General features: G+C 40.7%; 1 protein-coding gene across 1 annotated transcript in view; it reads right to left on the bottom strand.

Moving 5' to 3' along the window:
* The window catches only part of XKR8 (XK related 8), a 39,515-nt gene that overhangs the window by 8,915 nt on the left and 5,733 nt on the right, over positions 1-24,867 (bottom strand). The window contains exon 2 of the mRNA XM_069225110.1: positions 12,120-12,316. Coding sequence (XP_069081211.1) covers positions 12,120-12,316 — 197 coding nt within the window. The remainder of the gene's footprint in view (positions 1-12,119; positions 12,317-24,867) is intronic.

The following is a 24,867-nucleotide window of genomic DNA, read 5'->3' as shown; positions in this document are numbered from 1 at the left end:
TGGAGGGCAAGATTGCCATGCAAGGTCTTGCTCAAGAGGAAAACATTCTCCAACACAGCAGACAGCTTTTGATTTGTCAGGCAGTGCCACTGCCATGCCGGCCAAACCTGGTGTGACAAAACTTTAAACAATTCCACAAGTGCCTCTGGTACAGATGCTTGAATGCATCTTCAACCACATCAGCATGTCGACTGATTTTGGAATTCTACCCAACTTCTTTTGCCTCCCCTCTTGCAGCCAATGCCACCACAAAATAAGTGAAAGATGCTTTATTAATTGCTGTGTTACAATCACCACCCATGCCACATATCAGTTTCATTGGCACAAATAGAGGAAACAAACCCATTTTCCATCTGTCAGATAGGTAACTCGCAACCCTTTGCTCCTTATCTTCCAACAGTTCTCTATCAGCCACTCCACGCCAGATATTTCTCCTTGTTCCCTGCTGCTCAGTTTTCTGCCCCTTCCCACCAGAAGGCTGACAAATACTTTAAGAAGTTTTGACTTCCTCCTAGCCTTATCGTGATTTAGCCATATCTCCACAATAGTTGGAAAAAGCCATCATGCTGATGGCAATCACTTACAACAAGGTAATACTTGCTGTAACTTACAGTAGTGAATGCCAATGAGGCCCCAATAATCAGTGCATCCCCCCCTGTACTCATGGGATCAAGAATACTTGCCGCTCCAGTCATTGCTTCAGCATCTGCTGTCATGGTTGTGCCTAGAAGAGTGCTGCTACACTTTAAGGTTTATTCTTCAGATTTTGATCTACCCAGTGGGTACTAGGCTGCCCCTCTCACTCTAGGAGATGAAGATACTATAACTCAGCTTAAAAGCATCAGAAGCTGCAAGTTGGCTCTTGACTCTTCAGAGGTAGGGAGGGGGTCAAGCAGTCAATGCTTATTTTATGAAGGCGTTATGAGTAGAGACTTTGGATGCAGTGTAACATAATCAGATTAAACATATTAAATTTAAATATTCCGCGATACTGTAGAATAATAGGTCTTTATATGGTAGATGACTAGAACTGTATAAGGGAGTGTCACCAAAGTTAATATTGAGTTCTATTGTCAACAGATTGAATGCGATTAACGCGGTCTTGTATATCTTAAAACTGCATCAGGTTCGACATAATCAGCCAATAAACTACTAAACATCGCTTATGGAAAAGAAGAAGATCTAAGTTTTTTGTATCATTGAATGTAACAATTTTGGCAGGCATCACATGGTTCGAGGGCCGGGGTATCCAAGGATCAGGTCTTAAGTGGGATTATTTTAAACAGAAATTGTTGCAACAGTTTCTTGTCCGGTCCTCGGTTATGCCTTATCAGCAGAGCTCAACTGCCAGGTTCAATACTGCACAGGGTAGGTCACTATTGAGCAGCCCAGACCAATCCTATGCAGCCCAGTTTGCAATCACCCCTAATCCACAGACTAATCCGCCATACAATAGACTAAATGGGCTCAGCTTGCTATGGTTTCTAAAGCAGTGATGGGATTTCTAAAAAGAAATGTAGCATAAAACCAGATTTGTGGTTTAAGGGTCAGCCCAGGAAATGCATTACTTTATAAAAAGTATAAGACTTTTATTCACTTTAAGGTCCAATAGATTAGTAAAACTAATACAGTTTTCACTAGGCTCCTTTTGAAACACAGTGTAATATGTGGGGACAACCTGACGTTCTTAACGTTCGGGTCAGTGCGTACATGCACTAGTGGCTACTTTGTCGGTCTTCATTACAGAACAGTCAGGCCCCACTGTTTGGTCTACAGCATTAGTTCATCAAGTTCTCCTCGGCCTTCATTTTTAGGTGTTGCCTACTAGACTACGCATGCACTGTCTGTTGTGAGAGATATTATTAGCTTCCCATCTATTCGTTACCATTGGTGGGCTTATTATTCAATAGTGTATGTAAGATTTTCTTCCTCTACTTGTGTTTGGCTCTCACCAGGAATCTGGACACATTGCTGTGTCCTAACACTGCTTGCTTTTTCAGGCGCTACTTTTTCTTTTTGTTTAAGCACTCAACTCAAGTGCCTGTATTTTCCAGTTGTCTCGCTAGTGTGCTTCTCGTCCCCTTTCAATGCTGCATTCTCTCGCCCAAGTGATACTCTGCTGCCCCCTCCGTGATGAACTTGCTTTTGTGTGCTCCCTCCTGTCCCTGTGGCTTTCTCGCCGGTGTGCTAATCTCACCATCCAGTTCCACCTTGCACTTTCTACCTCCCACCCGTTTGCTCTACCGTACCGTACCCTCCATGTTGCTTCAACTGCACCCTCTGAGCTGCTTCAGCCCCCCACTGTCCCCTGCGTTGTTTCTTTGCCACCCCTCCCACCCCATGGTGCTTCCACTCGTACCTGCCTTTTAAACAAAGGCTTTAAGCTTTTTATTTGACGATCTGGGTTAGATCGGAAAATAAAATGACCAAAAAGTGTCTGTGTCATGTGTAGGTAGGTGCGTGTGCCTACAAAATTATGCAATAGGCTATTTTTTTTTTATTTAGCTATGCTGCACAGCATCAGGGATTCTGTACAGCATGGCAGAAATGTATTGACAAAACCAGTAGGTCCCAAAGGAGAGACCTACTGGCTTTGCCAATACTTGTGCAGTCTTGTCATGTCATGAGCATGGCAGTTTTCCGCGCACAAATTTCTCTGGATACTTCCTGAAGGTACTGGAACATGGCAAACAAGCATTAGGAAAATAATAGGTCTGGTGTTGCTGAGCAGCAGTTTTGTTTTGTCATGGTTTATGCAAAACTTTATTGTTTGGGAAGATGCCAGACATTTGTCAATCTAAAAAGATATAACAAAAAGGCAAAAATGCTTAATGGTCTCCAAAAACCACACATTACCATAGTACTCCCTGGCACTGAGGGAAACTACTTTGTGTCTGGATGTGCTCCTTGTGAAAGGGCAGAACTGCATAACGCATAGTAAAGTAAGCCAACAGCTGATTTGGGGCGACGCACCGCCCCTTTATGCAAGCTCAAGTGGTTTGGAGAAAAATGTGAATGACACGAACACAGACAAATGGCTATTTGTGTAGCTGAACACCTCTATAAGTAACTAGGTCATACACAGCCTTTCAGTAAAATCAAAAGGCCTTGGCAAACACAGACCTAAAAAAAGCCAACTGTTCTGCCACTGGCTGCCAACCTCCTTCCTTAAAGCAAGAAAGAAAGGGCAAAAGGCACGAAGGAAAGGTAAAAGGCATGAAAAAGAAAAAATAAGGCAAGAAAGAAAGAAGAAAAAAGAAAAAAGGATAAAATGACAGAAAAAAGAAGGATGGAAAAAAGCAAGAAAGCAGGAAAGTCAGAAAGAAGGCAACAACGAAGGAAAGAATGAAGACAAGAGCAAAGGAAAGAAAGAGGGCAGGAGAGAAAGAAATCAAGACTGAAAGAAAGAAAAAATGATAGACTAATGCAAAAGAAATTAGGAAATCAAGAAAGAAGAAATATAGAAGGAGAGAAGAAAAAACAAAGAGACAGAGTAAAGGAGGAAATAGGTTATTGAACAACCATTGGTCAAACGGAGTCCAAAATAAACGTGTTCTGAAGAATCATCCATTTATGAGTTCATATATACAATTTTGAAGGAATAGTTTCAAATTGACACAATCTCTTATGATGTGAAGTCATATAAACATAGGACACGCCAAAAGGAATTTACAACAGCAATAGCAGGAGACAGGAACTCATAAATTGTGGAATGTGGCATGTGCTCACATCTGGTATAACACATCATGCTTTCAACTCAGGCTCTAATCACAAAGGTAACACTAAAGTAAATATAAAGTAAAAACAACAACACTGGCACTGATGGGAACTAACTTGTGTGTGGATGTGTCATTGTGAGAGAGCAAAATGCTGTCACTCAAAATGAAGATAACCTGTAGCTGACCCACTGTACCATGCTGTAATGGGCTGAAGAGTAGGTTGGATGTAGTGGGAAGAAGCAAAATGTGAATGGCACAACAAATGCCCAATGGATGAAGAGAAGTGGCTGAAAGGCACTCTAAGTAAGTATAAACCGATTCTGCATGTTATCCCTCATCATAACCTTGGAGAAACAAATTACCCCAGGAAAAAAAGAAAAAAAAAAAAAACTTACTGCATTCATCCTGGGGTAATTTTACTACCTGGTAATGCCCAGTAACTTGGAAAAATGGGCAAATAGTCCAATGAAATTTTTGCTGGTCGGATTTACTCACACAACAACCTGGTAAAATTTACTGGATGGATTATGGTAGAGAGGTGTGGGGGATAAAGCAACAGAGCCGTTGTTTGAGCAGAAAAAGAGACAGCTTTCTAAAAGCAGTTACTGGTTACAAACATCTCTGGAGTTGTAGATATACATCAGATTCTCCAACCATTATATAAGGTGACACATGGCCTCTCATTCTCTCCCTGCTGCGCTCTCTCTCTACCTCTCGCTCAAATAAACCTAACTAAACTATATCAGCTCAGAAATCCCAGTCATGAAAGACTATACGGATTTACCAAGTCAGTTAGCAGCCTGTGTCATGCACTGAACAAGTGGGTGGTAGTTAATCTCTTAAAAAGGCATTTTACTGTGGGTTCAACCCCTCTCTCTGCCGAGGAACAAAACACGCAGAACTCCAGCTAGGAAACTCGTGCATCAGTCTCCAGTGAGGTCACCTACTGTGGCAGACAATGTTAATCTGGGGAGCAGGGCTCCACAGGGTTAATGCGCCAAGATCTCTTGATACTAGAGCCAGCAATGCATATGCATAATGAGGTCAGAAACATGGTTCCTTCTTCACAGCCATCCAGCGAGGCTGTGTGACGCATTCTTGGATTCCTCAAAATTAGTGAGTACAAATAAATATGTACAATGCTCCATGTAGATGCAGTGCTGCAAATTACAGATGGCCTTGCAAGGATTCAAACTTGCGACTTTGAGATTGCAGTTAATATCAGCAGTTTTCATATAACTTAATTGACCGCCTTGCCAGCAATCACAATATACACTGGAGATGAACATGACAACCAAGACCACAAATGCATCTTCTTCTAAGGTGTTTCCTAATAAGCTGCGTACTGGTGGGGTTCAGGCTGTTTACTGCCGTGACTGGTCCCAGTGGCCAGGATGTATGAAATTAAGAGGAATGCCTTTACCACACACGCCTTTACCACAAAAATATATATCAGGTAAGTGAAACCTATATTTTATATATACCTGATATAGACTAACCATTTTGATGTAAAGGCACATGCGTGGTAAAGACTTGCGTGGTAACGGCAATGCGTGGTAAAGGATGTTTCACCTGTGGTGATATAGCAAGAGGTTCCTGGACCTTTGCTGAATTACTAACTAGAGAGGCGAGGCAGGTTTTTGGGCCTGCTTTCATCTACTGATGCGCTGCTCACATACTCATTATGTGCCTTGTCTGATCCGCATTTGTTGAAAGCCTGCAAAGGCCCCCTTCACCTGGGTTTTCATGTGCAAGGACGAGGATGTAAAGAACTTTGGCTGCCCTGCTATAGGTCTGCCTTACTTCGCCTCTTAGCATAGCTAATGTGGCATCTGGACTGTACTGGTGTGTACTTGGGCTACATCGTAATATCTTCAGGTGTTTCCAAACACATTTCTCCTGTCGCCTTTTCATCTCTCATAAATCTCATTAAATCTTTGCAACGTAAACAAATGATTGCTGGTCAGTTTGATATAATTTATACTGTAGATATGGTCTAGAGACTGAGCTGCCGACTCTGGAACCTGTGGACTTCGATTATAGTCGCTGCTCTGGCACTTTCGGAAAACAGTATGATCCTGGGCAAATCACTAATTTATACCTATACCAAATGGTTTGCTCCTAAATACATGAAATGTTATGTGTCTGTGAAATTTAAATGTGTACGTAGCACGCTACCTTGCAACGCTTTGCTGCACACCATCTAGTTCGTGCTGTATAAACACTGCTACATATTATTTGTCAGTAACCCTAATGTGATCCTTTCTTCAGTTAGGAGTTATCTATTCACGTGGCCTTTTAAACTGCTGTTTTGCAAACACATTTATGATGGAGATACCCACAAAGGACTAATTAAAACATGACTTGAGAATCTGTTTTCCCTCAGATTCCCACTCCTTTTAACTTCACGGATGCTTCTGCTGTATTTGCCCACTGTCGCCCTAATGGTGACATCATTACAGTGTGAGAACTGCTGTTCGTTGACGTGTCCAGACTATATGGGCCAGGCAGTTTTAAAAATATTATTCATGTCTGTTTAGTATAAAGCAATAACATTTGCTTCAGAGAAATAATCTGCTCCCAAATCATAAAATCAGATGCCCATTGGCCAGTGGGACACCCAAGATCAAGTCCAAAACGCGACCAGATGGCTAGAGAGAGTTTGTCCAACCCTGCATCGCTGGAATTTTTTTTTTCAAAAACTGAGCAGAGGATGATGGGCCGCTAATCAGTCTATAACAACTGGACCAAACTGTAACAGTTACAGCTCTAGGGATTATTCCAGTATACCATTCGTGTTTTTGATTTCCACCTCTACAGACAGCTGATGCTCGCTGTTGTAAAGCCCTTGTCTAGCCTCTATGAGGGGCTTTAATCAATGCAGTACAGTTACTATGCAGCATCCTCTGCATTTCGGTGCTTTCTCCCCTTCCACTCTTTCCTTTTCTTGCAAGGTACAGATGTACAAAATGCAATAGAATTTTGATCAGCTGTACCTCTTTTTGGAATTATCAGCTTGCTCTGTTAAAGACTGAGCACCACACCCCTAAGAGATGTAACCCTTGCTGCAAGGACCAAATGTTTTCTACTAACTGGCTGTATACAAACTAAAATGTACCTCACGGAATTCTTCTATTCCAATTTAGACTTCCTCTGCAGCTCTTACAAGAAGAAGGTTGTTAGGTCAGATCAATTTATATTCACACACAAGTTTGTAAAACGTGTAAAATATCTGAAATTATTTCAGGTTGCCCATCAAAGCACCAATCCATTCATTGCGCTTTCAGTTTTGAAAACTGTGAGACCATTATCACACTGAATGCCAGTCTCCGATATGAAGTTGGGACAGAAGAATATTATCTCAATTTCGTGTTGTCCAACAGCCAATTCAACAATAGTTTGTCTTAATTTAGCACAATTTGGGCCCTATTCACAAAGGTAAATGTACTTGTGTAAATTTATTCATGTATAGATCTATTACTACAGTTTGTAGTAACCTTACAATTTTTGTAATTCATCATTTCTGGGTCTAAATGTACTCCACCACTCTCTAAATTCAGGGGGAAACAGGATTTACGAGTGCAAATTTACTACTAGTATCTTTTCATACATGGGCAGATGTCTCCCTATGGGAAAATGCAGGGAAAATGTAGAGAAAATTTAGAACGAATAAAATAAAATTCTACAGCACTTTAGCTTAAAATTCCATTGAATAATTGTTATTTTTTTAATTTTAAATGTAATTATAAAACATTTCTAAAGGATATTTAAAAAACTAAAAGTCCCACATACTGTAAATTATTTGTATCTCACAGTAAAATGATTAAAGTCATGTGCAGAATCAATGTCAATGTTTGTTATTTATTTTAGCCAAAGTGTTTTTGTGTGTGTGTGTGTATATATATATATATATATATACACACACACACACACACACACACACACATATATATATATATATAAATACATACACAAACACACTGACTAAAAAATAGCATATATATATATACATATGTGTGTACATATGTATATATATATATATATATATATATATATATATATATATTTTATTGATTTTACATTATTTCCTATGAATGCTTATTGTAATTATTTTCTTCCACTTTTTTTTCTTTTTCTGGGAGTGTGGTGCAATACTGGTGAGTGGCCATATGTGATGCTGGACTTACTCCAAGGCTGAGCTGGAATACATTTACAACTTTCATGGGTCCTTTTTAGAAATGCAATTTGTGAATAGCAATGGGCTTAATCTTTTGTGGATGGTTGTTTGTTCCACCCTAACCTCCTCGTGGACTCTGTCTAAATCCCTCCTTACATTTCCATAAACCACTCCCATTTAGCAGTAAATATTCCACATCATCTGGCCACTCCCTTAGGTTCCACTCACATTTTTCTACTAAAACGAATACCTGCCTAAAAGACCTAAAGACATAAAGACCTTTGCACACATGGCAGAGATCTCCACAGAAAAGATAGGAGAGGCAAGGCCTCTATGTGTAAATTTTTTAATAAGATTTTGTAGTATGTTTAGTAGTATTTCTAAACATACTACAAAGATCAGTTTGTGAATAGGCCGTTTGCATATGCATATAGCCAAGGCTTGATGCTGACCACCAACTGAGTGCATTAGTCATCTTGAACAATGCACTGCAACATTTAAATAAAACAAGCATTTGTAATGCAATGGGTCTCTCGTTTGCTCGAGTTAAAGCATTAGTGTTGTAAATTCCTAACTGGACTTTTCTTCCCGCATAAATTAAAAATGAAAAGTAAAACGGTTGACATAAGCAAGCCGATTTAAAGTGCCATCGCCGCCATGAGCAAGAGCGTGAAGGAGAGACACAAAAGGAAAAAGAAATTTGCTTGCAGTCAAACGTATTGGCAAACGTGCAATTATCCATGTAACAGGGTCAATAGCTAAGGCGGTAACTAAACTGCCTCAAGGAGGGACAAACAAAACATTTACCAATGATAACAAAGAATTTTTGAAAGGCAAGACATGAACGAGTAACAGTGATGGGTGTGCGGTGGGCGTGGGTAAAAGCCCACAGAGATTAAAGCACGTCAGAGCGCTTGCGGGCTAGACCTAAATAAAGAAGCACAGAAGGGCATATTCTAGAAACAAGAAATGGTTACCATGTATTTTCTTATGACTCTAGAATTAAAGTCCACATACCTCCTAATATTGGCCCTGAAATGGGAAGAACAGGTGAAAATAAATGTAGGCTACTGCCTAGCCAACAAGGGTACTTTACCAGAGAGCACCAATGTCCCTTTGTAGGTCTGGATTGAAAGCACAGCTGTTGCCAAACCTTCTGTGATCAACAAACAAGAGCTTTCAGAGTATAACTGTGTAAGGGCTTACGCTCCATCTACATGCTAGTGCTCAAGTACAGGATTTCACTGGGATGAAGTTGTGTGCTTCTTCAAAAAAATTGCTTTTATTGCACATTTTGGTTTGTGGAAATATTTATGCTCAATATAGCAGGACTTAGTTGGTTATGGCGGCAAGCCAACGATCATGGCTCTAGACTGCATCTGTTTATTATGAAATATCGTGATAAAAGCAGTAGACCAGATGTATTTATTGCGAAAAGCATATGTCAACATCAATCCATTGATGGGTGGATTGTTATTACTCTGTATGGCAGCATGCAGAGAAAGATGTGCATAAGCTTCAAAACAGAAGGCTTGAGTTGGTCTACACAGTGTGCCACTGGAATCAAGCTATATCCGACTGAAGAGCCTTATTAAGTGTACAACCAGTCTTGGGTTGCGTGTTTTCCAGTTCAGGGAGAACCAGGCCTGGCAATTCAGCCTGTACTGTTCCTACTAGAGCAGGGTCAATACTGATTTGCATAATGCGTGATCCTACCCGAGATGACATGGTGTGCAAAATAATGATGGACTAGGATGCAGAACGAGCAATTAATAGTGGCTGAGATTAATTCAAGTATTTCATCCATCACTATCTTATATACTTCAGTGTATCACCCAACAGGTATGCAAAATGGAACAAATGCACTCTGTGCCACTCGATCCAAGTTATACCCAACTGATTGAGCCCTAATAAGGGCCAAACCAGTTTTGGGTTGCTTGTGTTGCAGTTCAGGGAGGACATGGCCTGGCAGTTCTGGCTGGACTGTTCTGACTCGAGCAGGGTCAACACTGATTTGCATATGGCTGGTTCCAAACTGAGGTGGCCTGGTGTACAAAATAATGGACTGTGATGCAGCCCTGAGTAATTTACCAGTGGCCGAGATTATTTCAAACATTACTTCCATCAATTGTTGTGCATACTTTACGTTTTGTTTACTTTTTGTATTCTTTAGTTGTTTATGGTGACAAGCTAGAGACCTGACTGGTGCACTGGAAAAGGTTATGTTCAATGCCATGATATGTTTCTTACAAAAACTTATGACAAAGTTAATAGGTCCAAGTTATTTATTGTGAAAGGTATTTGTGAAAGCCAGTAGACCTTTACAATGGGTTATCACATTGAGTAAAAGGCTATTGACAAGTATTTTGTTACATGTAATCTCACAGAATATGTAGCAGACAAGGGTTTTGGTGTTTGTCACCCACTCTGACAAACCCATGGAGTAGATGATTACCATATTAAGAAAGGATTGTATACTGTTTTGCCAACTGTAATTTTGTACATATTTTTTATTTTATAACTGTATACATGATGGTTGCTAGCTTAGGCATACTTCAGAAGGCCTATGTTGGTTATAGTATCAAGCCAGTGGTAAAGGCTATAAGGCTTGTCGGTTCACTGGGGAAGATTTACATCAGATTTGTTATGTGTAACCTCTTTATAATAAAAAGTTATGACCAAGCAAGAAGACCTGACTTATCAATAGTAAAAAAGTGTTAAAGACAAGGGGGGATTATTAATGCAAAAGTATACAAAATTACAGTACATGCCTGGTGTTTGCCATGTGGTAAACCTTAAACCCAATACAGTAAGCCCGAATTGGTAAAGGTGACAAGCTAATGATAACAGCTATAACCTTAACTGTTCACTATGATAAGGTATTTTGGTGCCGTAGGTCTAAACTGCTAATTGTGTACAGCTAAAACAAATGCAGTATGCTGTTTTGCCCTCTATGTCAGATATAGGTTAAAGTCAATAGACCTTTAGGGAGGATTGTTTTTGCACCACGTTAAAGCCTGCAGTCAGGTATTTCAGTACATGAAATCTTATTATCTTTGTATGGAAGGATTTTGGTGTTGGTTACTCCTTTAGACAGACACAAGTAGTAGATTAATTGCACTGTAATAATTCTTGCTAGAACTGCTTCGGAAGGCTCTATGGGCTTAACTGTCTGCCACAAGCTTACAGTAAAAAAATATATGTAATACATGCACCCGTATTGACCAATGTCCAGCAAATGCATGTAAAATGGCTTCACTATGTCTGAGAATCGACAAAGACACAGCAGGGGCATATCTGCTTGTGCAGATGTGCCCTCACATGTGATATAATGCACCCCGCCTTAAGGCTGTAAGGCCTGCTAGAGGGGTGACTTACGTATATTGCATGCAGTATTAGGGGGCATGGGACATAGGCTGTGTGCCATGTCATGTTGTCACTTTTGTCTGCACCAAGACACGCAGCCTGCAATGACAGCCGGTCATGTGCTTGGTGAGGGGTCCCTTGGGGTGGCCCAATTTGTGCTACACCCCTTAGGGACCTTCTTTAGTACCCCAGGCCCTAGGTACCAGAGGTACTATTTAGTAGGGACTTATAGAGGGTTCTAAAGGCTTTGGCAATTGGGGAAACAACTGTGTGATTTTGGGAAAGAGATCTGGCACTGGGGACCTGGTTAGCATGAACCCAGTGCACTTTCAGTCTGAATTACATCCGATACCAGGCAAAAAGTGGGGGCTAAGCATGTCAAAAAGAGGCATTTTCCTACATGCTTGTATTCTTTCAATTTATTTTCCACGTGTTGTTGAGTTTCTGTGTATTTCATTGTGGTGGTGCTAGAGAAAGATAGCAAGAATGAGTGAGTCATCGCGTTTAGACACAGTATGGTTTCTATTTCTACTTGTTTGCTTTTCATTTATTTTGCATGTGTTGTTTAGTTTGTAAGAGTTTTATTGCGGTTGTGCCAGAGAGTGAATGCAAAAGTGAGTCAGTGGATGGAGGAATAGATGCATGAATGCAAAGATGAGTTACAGTGTCTGCGTGATGATATGTTAAGTAACCAAACCCATTTATTCAGTCATAAGCCAGACCTATTGGCATGGCAAATGCTTTCTCTAGTTCAGAGCACCCGGTCAGCCTTTAAATAAAACCTAGTTGTTTCATAATAAACATGTAGCTACCATATACTTGTATGAAATAAAAACCATCTAGCAGATCATACTCACACTGGTAAGTAGCCGCTCCATTATTGTACAGAACAATGTACAGAACCAATGTGAGCTGAGGCACGTTCTCGATGAATGTCTCAACCAGCCGGAGCATGCTTATGTCATGTGTCAGATAATAAGCATAGTAGCTATATGCCGGATATTTTGCCCCTTTTCTGTAGGCTTGGAATCCCACCTCCAGAGCATGCATACACCTGAAAGAGAGAAGTCAGTGGGAGTTTGTAGCTAATGAGCATTTGACTAAAAGGAGCTAGTGAGATTAAGAGCATTTATTCTTCATGCACAGCAATTACTTATTCCATCAATATTTTGCATTAAGCACTTTTATTGCGGTTACCTAACTTCAGAAAGCCGTGAAACAAAAACATATGTCAGGAGTACAAGACCATAAACAAATTACATTTATGTTTATGGAAGCAAAGGAAACCTAATGACGCAGAGAGAGAAACCAAGGTAGCATTAGGACAGGGATTAAATAAGGCTCCAAAGTGCAGCATTCAGGAGTAGAAGTAAGTTCCGGGTCTCTGGCCGAGGTCATACGTTTTAAGCCTGTGCAGGACATCACATAAGAAGAGAAGACCCTGGTGTTAAACTTTCTCTGGCGTTCTGGTGCGGTCACATTTGGTCAAGGGTGAAGTTTACTTCCTTTGTCGTAGGTTTTAGAATGGCTGTGGTCAAATGTCAGGCTGAACATAACTTAGTTATTCGGTTTTTATCTGAAGTTATGTGTGATGGAGTGAATGGTTTGAAGTATAGATAGAGAAGGTCTGCTAGTGTCTTTTGTAGTTCTTCCTAGTTACAGGCCTCGCCACCTTTCCTCCCTTTGTAGAAAAGGAGTCATGAGGTATAGCTAGCTAGTCTCTTGGCGAAGTAACCTGAACCTTCCAGGGTGAGTTGGTAGAAAAACAAGATGTTTTCAATGGAATCCTAATTGGCAGATGGAGCCAAACAGACTTTTTCTCAACAGGGGTGATGTGGTCATGTTTCAATAAGGCATAGAGCAATGTCGACAGCTTCCTGTAGAAGAAGAGTGGTGTCCATTACGCCCCAAAGGAGAGCAGCTCTTTCAACCCTATTTGGAAGAACCAGGGCCTGTAGTGTTTTGGGGGAACGGAAGCAGGTCTTTTCATTTTTTGAAGTTTTAATTAGTGCAGATAGTCTAGATCTGATGCGTGTTGTAATTGATTTTATTGTTTTTCACACAGGGAGTGTTTGGGAGCATCCTTCTAGGAACACAGTGGTGAATTTTATCAGTGTCAGAAACGGCAATGCAGAGAGGGTAAACACATACCTAATGGATTAAGTTAGAGGTAAAGTATGGACATTCATGATTGTAGCTAGGTCTTAGATGGTGCTTTACTTTTTCTAATTAATCCTTCAGTTATTGTTGGATGCTGCCTTTATTTTGGTGGACGAAAATCCACCGTTTAGTTATGCTGACAGGGACTATACAAGTGAATTGTAAGGGGGTGGCTTTGAAGACTGCACATACACCTGTTACAGTCTGTTAGAAAGAAAGGAACTGGAGTACTGCAGGATGGTGCAGCCTATGCCCATGTGTAAAAATAGATCAGGTATGGTGGTCAACTGTGTTGATGGACACTGATGGATACTAGAGGACTAGGAGACTGGAGTTCCTAATTGTACATGATCTAATGGGTGTCATCAACTTGGAGGAGTTACAAATACAGGGAAGAATCTAGATCGAAGGTTTACAGAGGGCGATGGAAGTGGTGTTGCTCAATGTGGGCTTGTAGATGTACTGCTATGGCCTTTTCAGGCACTTCTTTTCATGGAAACAGAGATAAGTTCTGGGCCAATAGCTGGCTATATCTTCTGTATGTGGTGTTTAATGTGAGTTTCATTAGTAGAAGGGGCTAGTTTTCTGCAGTTAGGCAAGCAAACGTGCCAGCAGCTAAAGAAGTTCTTCTTTCAACAGGAATTGTATGGGGGTTAAATGAGTTCATGTAATTTTCAAATGAACCATCTTTGAGGGATGATGCTGTTGCGAAGATCCTTGGGTGGTCAGAGTTTGGAAAAACAGAAATTTCTGTATGTCTCCAAGAGGGAATGTGGATTATTTGGTATATAGTTGTTGATCCCTCCATTGCCTTTATGTGTGTTTATTTTCTGGGTGAAAACGTTCTATATTGTAACTCCAGTTCCTCGTACCTGGCACCCACCCTTTTATGATGGATGTCACCTGAATCTTTGTGTTTTCACTGAACTGTGCATCTCCAAACAGGATCGAGCTAACATGCTTGAATACTTGTGCTGCTAGGTTTCGCAAGAAGCTGCGTTTTGGGAGGCTACCCATGCCTCGTACCGGGACTACTAGATCAGGCAGCGAGACACTGCTCTGCCCAACCAGCAGCAAATTATTTATCTAGACACTTCTACCCTTCCAAGTTCTTTGGCAACAGACAAAAATTGTCATTAAAAGTTTCTGCTCTGAACCACTCGGTCAAAACAAAACAAGCCCCGTTTTTATTTAAACTGTAATTGGTAGGACTTGGGAAACCAAACAAAGTTGTTCTCATATAACAAAATGAAACTGGTTCTATGTTAAGTTCTGTGTGCTGTATAAGCAAATAACCACATCCTATTGCCCAAGGCAAACATCCTTTATGAAAACAAACACTAACACAGCAGGGTGTGTCATACATAATCCTTTATGTCTCAAATCCCAAATTGCTGCTGCAGTAGGCCTCAGCGCAGACCATCTCATTGACTTTAGGTAGAAAATCAACCTAAATAAACGAGTATGTAGCAGTCATACCCCAGATGGTTGGAAAATCAGGTTGCATGACAAGTATTCAATTCTAAACTGAATATCAGGCATTCCTTTATATACTAAGAACTGTCTCTAGTAGCTCTCTATCGCCATGTGATGAGCTCTAAGTTCATTTTTTTTTAATGTACTACACTGAAAGGTCACATTATCTCTCAATGTAAGATCTAGAAGTCCCTCTCACCTACCTTGGTGAGATCTCGGGCCATCTCTCGTTTACCTTAGGGGAAAACAATAAATCAGTGTTAAAATGTGGGTCACATGAGTTTGTGGCTAGTGCTCTTGTTTCCTTCTGGAGTCCAGAATGGTTTGCCATATCAATAATCCCTCTGTGGAAAGTACTGCTTAGTACTTGGCTTTTGGTGAGATCTGAAGGGGCCAACATGAACAACATTTAGGCACACCATCTGTGTATATTCTCACTCACATGGGATATCGGCCTTACATTGCCAGCCTGTTTCACATTGTGCACTTAGTTCTCTACTACGACTCTGGCGAATCCAGGTTGTACACTGCACCTCTCTATTCACAGCTACATCTAGCTCGTAGAGAATTTGTGAAATCAGGAAGACACTGACCTATAGCTGCACTGTTTTGTCCTACGAGTCACCAAGGGTCCTGAACAATATCCAAAGAGGTCCCTTCCAGGCTAAAGCACTACAGCAGGAACCACAACCATTCACTCCTCCCTCTAGGGTGTGCAAGGCCATTGTCCACTCTGTAGCTCTCCACAACTACTCTTGGCTCCTACTGGAACTTTCTTCCACTTAGCGTGCTTAGTCACTGACCTTCAGGCACACAGGTCATAAGACATCTACAGTCTTGTCAGTCACAGTAGGTGCCGAACACTAATTGTGGCTTCGTCAGACGTCCCAACAGGAAAACTATAGTACTCTAGTCATTCTAAACGTACTGTTACTTTTACTGCTGGGAAGAGGCTCCTAAATTAATGCAGTGACCAAACTGATGCAATGTTGGAACTCATTTAAAAAGAGATTGGCTTTCATACCTGGGCTAAGCAATGTTGTTTATAGTGAGCAAGGAGTGTTAAAAGTAAGTTCAAGAGGGTCAGATCCAGGGCACGTTTTCAAGATAACCACTAGTTGAATATGTTACATTTAGATTCACTGTATACAAATGTTTTAAGAGTATATCCTGAAAACCTGGATTGATGTGGACCCCACAGACCGTGTTGGGACAAATGCATACAAAACCAATATATTTTGTGTGATATACTTTAAATGCAGCACACACAGTCTTTTTAGTAGGGATATATAATATAGGCCATGTTCATTTCCACTAACCTGCAAGAGTTTTGCAATGTCATCACTGGAAACCGAGTGTGGCATGTAACCAAGTCCTACACATAGGCCCTCTCCCAGTGAACCTCCTGTGCACGGTCTTAGGCCAAAGCAGGCTATCTCTGTGCTCATGTCACATTCCACTGGATCCAGTCACAGAATAGAGGGTCTGTCACTGAAAATTCAAAATGGCGCATCTGTGACTCATTTGAAAAATACAGGATCTTTTTTAAGGCAACAAATTTAGGTTGATTTTATACCCCTCGGAGGAACAGCAGATCCTCCCTGTGGTCAAACAATACTTTTTCTATTGACTTCAACATGCCTGAACAATTACCATGATGCAGGTGCGAGTTCCTAACATCCTGTAATGACTGAAGGAAGAAAGAAAATCAGTTTTCAGCCAGCCCATCAGATCTCCTGGATTGCAGGCAATCTAAGGAACTGAGTACCTACAAAAACAGAATGAAGGAGAACATTTTGTTCATCCGGGGACATGCCTTTATTTTTCAATTTTAGGGGTCAGCATTTACCATGTCCTACGGGACACTCAAGGTGGCATCCAGATCTGTCAGCATTAGTCAGAGATCAGTGAGAACCAGATGATTGTTGGGGGGCATGGACACATCCAGGGAGAGCGACAGGCAGGTGTTTTCATAAAAAAGCATGATCTACAAAGGCAGGCCTGCGTTAGCACTCATTTGGGGTTTATCGCAAATACAGAAAGCAGATTCTTTCTGCAGGTTGAGGATTAACAGTATTACAGGACGTCATTCCAAGTAGCATCACGTCCAATCCTACATAGATATTAGCTGATCCACTATAGAGACACTAGTACACTTTGAGGATGGTGATCATTCCGATTCTGGTTCGGCAGCAGAAGAGACAGCTTAAAAAGACAAGACTGAATCCTTAAGGCCTAGCAACGGTGTTTATTGACTGGCTTATTTGCGTCATTCTAGGTCACATTCAGCTTCTCTCTGCTTTTACCTTTTGATGTTGTTCTTATGTCCCTTCATTCGCAGCCCCTCCATCTTGGCATGGTCTTTTGTGGTTATTTGGCTTGTGTTATTTCTCTGCTGTCAACTCCAGTGTGGATGGCTTCTGACCTCCATCCAGTGGTGAAACTGTTCTGTAATCCTAGAGATGTGAGTTTATACATCGTTGTTTGATTCATGAACTATTGTTTATGACTGAGGACCCACTGTTTTTCAAATAAGTGCCTCACCCCTACCAGGTTCCCTCAAGTCTATTGCTTGTTTTCCACTCCAGTGCTGAATCTTTGGATTTGGGAGGGGGGGTGGAGGGGGTCACACTGGATTGTCTGTGTGCATCCTTTGTACACTTATCTGGAGCGACGCTTGTCAAATTAAAGATGATGCCCAACTGACAAGATATCTGTTGCCATCTTTCGACCTTTAGGTTTTGCTTTATTGCAGAAATTACTGACCTGATATTAACAACAAAAAAAAGGACTGCAATTGGGACCAGGCTGCTTTACCTTCTTCAAGTATCCAGCGTTTTTTTGCCACAGGAAAAAAAATGTCTCTACTTGATTAATATGGAGTCTGACACTTTTAGGGCACTCACATCCCTATAATGGTTTGCCCCTTGCATGATCTTCAGGAGCCCTTCCAGGATGGAGATAAAGCCAATTAATCAAGCTTCAACAAAATGTTGTGACGTTTCATCAAACAGGGCCAAAGTTATGTCATTCCTAGGTGGAGTGCAATGTAAAAATAACTACATAAATGTGACTCCAACTTTAAGTAAGCAAACAAAGTTTTCATTGCCTTCTTCCTAAATGTATTTGTCTCCCGCTCAGCTCTTTCCAAATTACCTTTGCTATCTCCCGACGTATCTTTTTCTCTCTCTGTTACATTAGATCGGTCTCTTTCTAAGCTTACCATAGCTGTTTTTCTTCCTGTTTCGTCTCCAGGGCACTTTCCATCTTCTTACACCAGCTACCATCTTTTCTCTGTGTTTAATTCCTTTTAGATTTATCTGCTATCAACAGTTTTATATGCCTATCCATATTGTGTTCTCTGTCAATGGACAGATATTCTTTCTGCCCATTATGCGGGTTTAGAAAGGTCACTTCAAATGTTTGAAGAGTGACTAATATTTCGGAGCCAATACCCACAATGCTTTGCGCTTCCCCGCCTGTAAAACAATTAGCATTGTGCAAATCACAGCTTCCTCCTTTTTTCCCTGAGAATGTGCACTAAAGCATACAGTAGCTGACCTCAGGTATTGTGCAAGGTCAGCTAGAATGAAAATAGAAATAGATGTAGTTAACGGGAAAACATGGGTCCAGGAATTCTTAAAGTGAAACAAATGTTGGGAAGAAAAGACAGGCACCACGGCTGAACGAAGTGAGAACAAGAAGCACAGATAATGTTGAAAGTGCATGATAGTCCCTCCTTGTGTCCGTCTCCAAAACAGCCTTTTTAATCACTGGCTCCAGTGAGATACAATGTACGTGAATGGATGTTACCCATAAAATAAAAAACATACTTCACAATTGTGTATTAAGTGTAGACATAATGAAGCTTGAGACTGCTTTCGGAGATATTTTGTCCCAGTTTAAAAGAATCTTACATGGAGAGTTATGTCCTGTTAGGCAGAATGCATACGTCAAGCATATGGTCAAAAGAACATGGCCAGTCCCTCTAAGTAAATTCGAAACCAGTAGAAGATATAAAATCCTATTATAGTAGTTTAGAAACTCCGTAAACGTAATCTAAGAAGCTCACTTAAAAAATCCACTGCATACTAGCACTGACCAACGGATGTACCTATCGATACATTCAATCAGTAAACACATATACAGGAGTGACTGGGGCATGTTGTCTTTATTCTGCTACGGTTCACTCAAGTATGCCGAAAAGCTGAGCTGGAAGCAGGGAATGTCATGTGACGTCTCCTGCAGGTTCCAATTTCTCCGGTCTGGAAATGTTCACGGTTAAGATTGCCGAACAGGAGGAATGGAGCCTACTGCGCAAATGCACGTTTATTTTCCTCTTTTTCCTTTTCTTTTTTTTTTCTGAAAGAAAAACATAAACCTTCCTTGTCCCATCCTGGAAGGGCAGTTACTCCAGCTCTTTGCTGAAGTAACTATCTGACCATTTCCACGGTGGGAAGGAATTACATTTCAGTTTGAGAATGCTTACAAAAGTACGTTTGTAGACATTCGCACACGTAGAAAACAGATCGTTTCTTGTAACGCCAGCTTCCCATCCCCTTTCCTGGGATTTCTCGCACTCCTGGAGGGAACCCTGCAATTGTGAAGCGATCTTACACTTGCCAGAAAATCCTTTTGTGAATTGCTTGCAGGAGGTGATTTCGGCAAAAACGTATTGTTACGCTTGAAAATATCTTTGTGAATAGGGCCAACAGTATACAGAAGGAACATAAGGCTTTTAAAGTGTTTTTAAGGACGGTTTAATAGAGGCCTCTGAATGCACGACATAAAACCGTGGGAACATATGAACACAGCGAGTGCCAAATGAGGGCCGTAAAGTTCAAACGGACTCCCTTGCATAGTGAGTTTAACGAAGCACTCTGGGCACGTGGGCCTTTAATGCTCTACAGAAGGTTAAATAACTATGGTGAGTGTCAGTGGGCAGAACATTCAAGATCTGGGAGAAGAAATCTGGAACGATCTGCCCACTGACACCAGACACTCGCCATAGTTACTAAACCTTTTTTAGAGCTGTAGCTCTTCTATTTAGTTGGAAAGGGCAAATGAAAAAATGAAAGTAAAAGAAAGGCATAAGTGAGGGCAGATGTTTGACCATTTTGAAAAATGATAGGCCATGTTAAACGCACACCAGGGTTGCTGGAACTGGTTCAACATCTTAGTGTTTTAATGTCAAATACTTTGAAAACGGGTTTTGTAATATGAATATTTTGTTACCACTATTTCAAATAGGTCAGGGGTGAGGTGCACTGAGGAGAACCCCCTCTACCCACCCTGCTGTTCATCTTGAAGGCTCACACAGGCATCTCCAGTCAGACACATTGGGCATGGCGGATCTATGGTTCAGTGTTAATTAAGGAACAAACATTCGTGAAACCTGACAAATTGAAGAAATATTTCAGGATGTCCTCAGAAAGGTCTGGTATGAGACGCAGCAAGTATTGAGCCCTCCCCCCCCCCCCCTAACTATCACTATAAGCAGGCTTATGCAAGTCTATCCATGGTAAGAATGTTTCCTGGAAGCCAGGTTAACGTGACTAATATAGTCATGTTTATTGTTTAAGCAGACTAAGCATTTTTAGTCACGTTTCACGCATGCTATTATTGGTCACCTTCTCAAGCGTGTTATATGATTCAGTCCGTCTTCGTTAAGTGAATTTAGACCACTTCTTCTGATAAAGTTCGATCAACAGTATGATGTGAGTTTCACCCAGGCGTAACAACAAAATCCTACTTGCAAGGGAGTCACTTGCTGTTTAGTTGTACAACAGCTGTCCTGTTTGAGTGCATGTCTAGGGCAACTGCAAACTGTCATTGTGCAACTGGTCCATTTTAGGCACTTGCTACTGAACACTCTGATCTTGTAACTTACATTTCTGTACTCAGAAACTTAACAGGCAAACGATCAGTTAGGGGATGTCCCTCTCAGACTGCCACCCTGCAATTACAATGAGCAGTGTTTCAAATAATGTACGCCTATGTTATATAATTAAAAACAGAGGATGACAGAGCTCCTTGTCTGTTGGATTAATCAGAGAATAGGAGCTACTCAAGTGCATCAAGGAGGTGGAATATAACTTGTTGCAAAATGAGACATGCCATGTGTGAGCAGAGGTCATCATATATTCCAGCCCTGTAATATATTTAGCCTGTTACAGCAGAACATCTTTATTGTACTTAATATAATATTGTGATTTCGGGGTAAACCAGTTTTATGTGTGTCATATGCTACGATCAGGGAACGAAGGGCATCACACAAGGTGCCACATGCCATCAGATCTCAGAGAGCAGAAGGATCTAAGCTTTCATAAATCTTTCAGTATTATTTCATAATAATTTCTTCTTTCTAAAAGGATTTCCTCTTCAAGGATTTCTCGAATAGTAAACAGAAATGTAATGCGAGTATTTCGAGCAAGGATATATTTATGGTAGTATCGACTCTGGAAACCACAAGTAGCTCCAGCCAGCAGCGTCTAATAAGACAACCAATGGAGACCCAATTAGGAGATCTGCCAGGGACGCATAAACATATAATTGATATACTGTTATAAGCACTAGCACAAAACCTGAAGCCATTCGTGTGGACTATGACGCAACATATTCTGCAGAGCGATTTAAATGACGCAATTAGAATTTTTACATTAGTTTTGTGTGGTTCAAATGAACTACATATAGAATAAATTAAAAAGAACAGAATATAAACTACAAGCCTTTTTAGTAGGGTCTGTGTCCCTATGTTCTTTATAGCAGTGTTGTCCAACCTTTTTATCGCCGCAGACCGGTAAATGTCTGATAATTTTTCCGTGGCCCGCTTGGGAGGGCGCAATGCTCTGCGCCTCGGCCGCCCGCCACAGTGAAATTAAGTTGAAATTCCTCGGGCGGCCCGGTGCCAATTGATCCACGGACCGGCACCGGTCTGCGGCCCGGGGGTTGGGGAACACTGCTTTATAGGATCTAAACCATTAGTTTATGCCAAGCCATCATTCCTCCTTTTTAGGATAGGGTTGACATATATGAAGCTTCTGATATTTATGAAGAACATCCTGTATTCTGTACTTACTATAAAGGGGTTTGGGTTAGCCATTGGCTTATTTTGGTACATAACATGTATCTATTGGCTTGAAACATTTTAAGTTGCCTCTTGGATAAGTCCAGCCCAGTTAAGCTTACTGTTTTTCTATTGGCTGTTTAGGTTTATCCTTCATCCTACATTGGAATGCATGATGGACTAGTTTACATCTGAAATCTGTTGGTGAGGAGACTTGTATCACTGGGGAGCGAGTGTGGATAAAGGATCAGAAAAGAACATTTTAAATAAAGTGACTCTTTTTTTCTGCAGCATCTATTTGTCAGATGCCTTTGCCTGCTCTTTAGTCACCAGATGTATTTATGGCTTGCACACACTCAATCCGCATGCCAAATAAACAGCCCGCCTACTGGCTTTGCCATTGCTTGATATAAAATGTTTTTGTTATTTAACTATTGTCTAGAGGTTCTACATATTATCAACTATACGTGGAACCTATCTATTTATTTTTTCTAAAATACCCCATTCCAGCTACAATTTAGATCCATATCGACTGCTTTAATTTTCCAAGATTTTTACTATACTACTCGTTGGCTATTTTGCCTTTTGCCCTGGGCATAAAAAGAAAGGCAAGGTGCAAGCACATAAATATCCATGGATCACTTGATACTGAAAAAGAAAGCTGTTGAGAGCTAAGACAGTAGCACAGAACAAAAGAGATTGGAAGAGTTGGCACCAATAATACAACTATTCCAAAGGGTGCCTTTAGGAAAGAGAGGGGCAGGGAAAATGCAGGGTGGGAACTATGAATCTGAAAAATGAACAAGAGTAAAGCAAAAAATACTTTCAAATGTTTCGGTGACCCATGTTTGAAAATTTTAGGCAGGTTAGGCAGCCGGCTCACACAGTTGGTTGGTTGTCGTTTTTCCTTTAATGAGCACTTGTAATTTACCATCTCCCCTGTCATTTAGTTTCTCATGGTTTCAGTGCAAGTCAGGAACATTTTCAGTACTGCTGGGTTTCCTTGGGTAAGCCTTACCATACGTAGATTTCAGGGGGCTTTGAGAAGATTGCTTCTTCCATAACTGATAACAAATCAACAATTCCTGGGATTTAATTCCTCAATTTCAGTTATTTTTATAATCTTCAGATTTTAGAACTGCATGACCGAGCCCAGCACTTATCTATAGCCATGCTGGTGTTTTGATTTTTGGGGCCTCCTGCGGTTCTTGCCTAGCTACTTTAGGAACATTTGGAATAATTATATTTAGTTGATCTTATACAAGGACATGGATTTCCTCCTCCTTCATTGGTGGCATTTGACCTTTACATAGTAAAGGTTTAATGTCCAGTAAGTATGCATGTGGTATTTGTTTAGTGCAAACTAGGCATAAGGCTGTGGCGTGAGGTACAGTGTCAAAGGCAAAGATGGAATCAACGAGTAATAATGAACTGTTCCTACATCGTAATTTAATGTCTTTAAAGAGATATGTTTTCAGATCATTTCTGAACTACAGCAGGGTTAGGAGGGTCCTGGTAGAAACAACGATGTTGTTCCAGATCTGTGGTAGACACCGCTGCACAGTTGAACAAGTGTCACTCAAAAGCAAAGGCCTTTTCATTACTGGGGACCACTTTAATAGGGCCTTAAATGCGTTAGCCAGGGTTGTAGAAGCTAAAGTTACCTCCACGAGGCTCAAAGATTAGGTCTCTACATGGAACAAGGACCAAACATTTCACAAAAGTCAGTTGTTAATGGAGGCATCACTTATTGAGAAATCACGTTTTAGTATGCATAACTCATTCAAATCGTGGTCTATACAAATCAAGGATAAACAATTATAAGTATTAAGTATTATACTTGTTCAAACACAAATCAAAATGTCAAAAAGCATAAGTGTGTGATGTCATAAATTCTAAGATAATGTAATAGATTACGGTTCATAGAGGATTTTATGATGGTAAGTTTACTCATTCCTTGGGCTGACGTTCTAAACAAATGTGCATAAGGAACCGGATCCTGTTCTCAGACCTTTTCTGAAACTTCACAAAGTTTAGGGCTTACTAGGATTGCCTACCTTGATATTCATGTTAGATTCTTTATCCTCTTCTCAGTCCTTAACAAGAACTTTGTGAACTGACAGTTAAAGATGGTATCTGATAAATCAAAACGTGCTATTATTGCATGCCTGCATGATTGAATGTTACGCTGAATAAAGGGGTGGCGTAGTAGCTCCCTCCTGTCCTTCGTAAGGGTCGGAAGTATATAAACAAGTGGGTTAAGTTTTCCTTTACCAACCAACATAATCTGCTGGTCATGATTTCACTATTCCTAAACCATTGTAGAGTATGGTTAAATGATGAAAGATAACTAAATCGAAAAGTTTTGTTTTAGAAAGGATGATATTTCATTCCAAAATGTGGTTAATCTCTTAAAATGATACAACTGTTTAGCAGCATACATGTGTTGGTTTGTTTTGTCAGTCCTGCTTTATCCCGGTTTAGTTATAGTTTTTTCATCACACCGTTCAGTGATCTTGTAAATGTTGTATAGATGACTGGCGCGTCCCAAAGTGCAGAGAGATGTTCAAGTATATCCTCACTGGTGAATGTTCCTGGCCCTTTGTTATTTCAGGCCATAGCACTTTGTTAAGCGATTTTTGTGTTGTTGCTCTTAATTTGTGGCAGATTTTATGAAGGCCCCCTGTCTAGCTATGGTTTTCTTCAGCATACCAAACTCTAAACGTATCTGCATTGGCAATGAGTGTTTCGGCAAGATAAAAAGGTACCTACAGGTTTTGGAATCTATGTTGTCCTGCAACATTGAGCACAGACCCTGCAACACTTCACTCCCATACTTTAACGTTGGTAGCAATTTTGCAGATACCGTTTTCACCAGTGGTGTCAGGGAAGGAACTCCTAAG

The sequence above is a fragment of the Pleurodeles waltl genome, chromosome 3_1 (genome assembly GCF_031143425.1).
Source record: "Pleurodeles waltl isolate 20211129_DDA chromosome 3_1, aPleWal1.hap1.20221129, whole genome shotgun sequence".
NCBI lineage: Eukaryota > Metazoa > Chordata > Amphibia > Caudata > Salamandridae > Pleurodeles > Pleurodeles waltl.
Note: the sequence above shows the minus strand (reverse complement) of the source record. Positions and strands in the feature narration are given on the sequence as shown.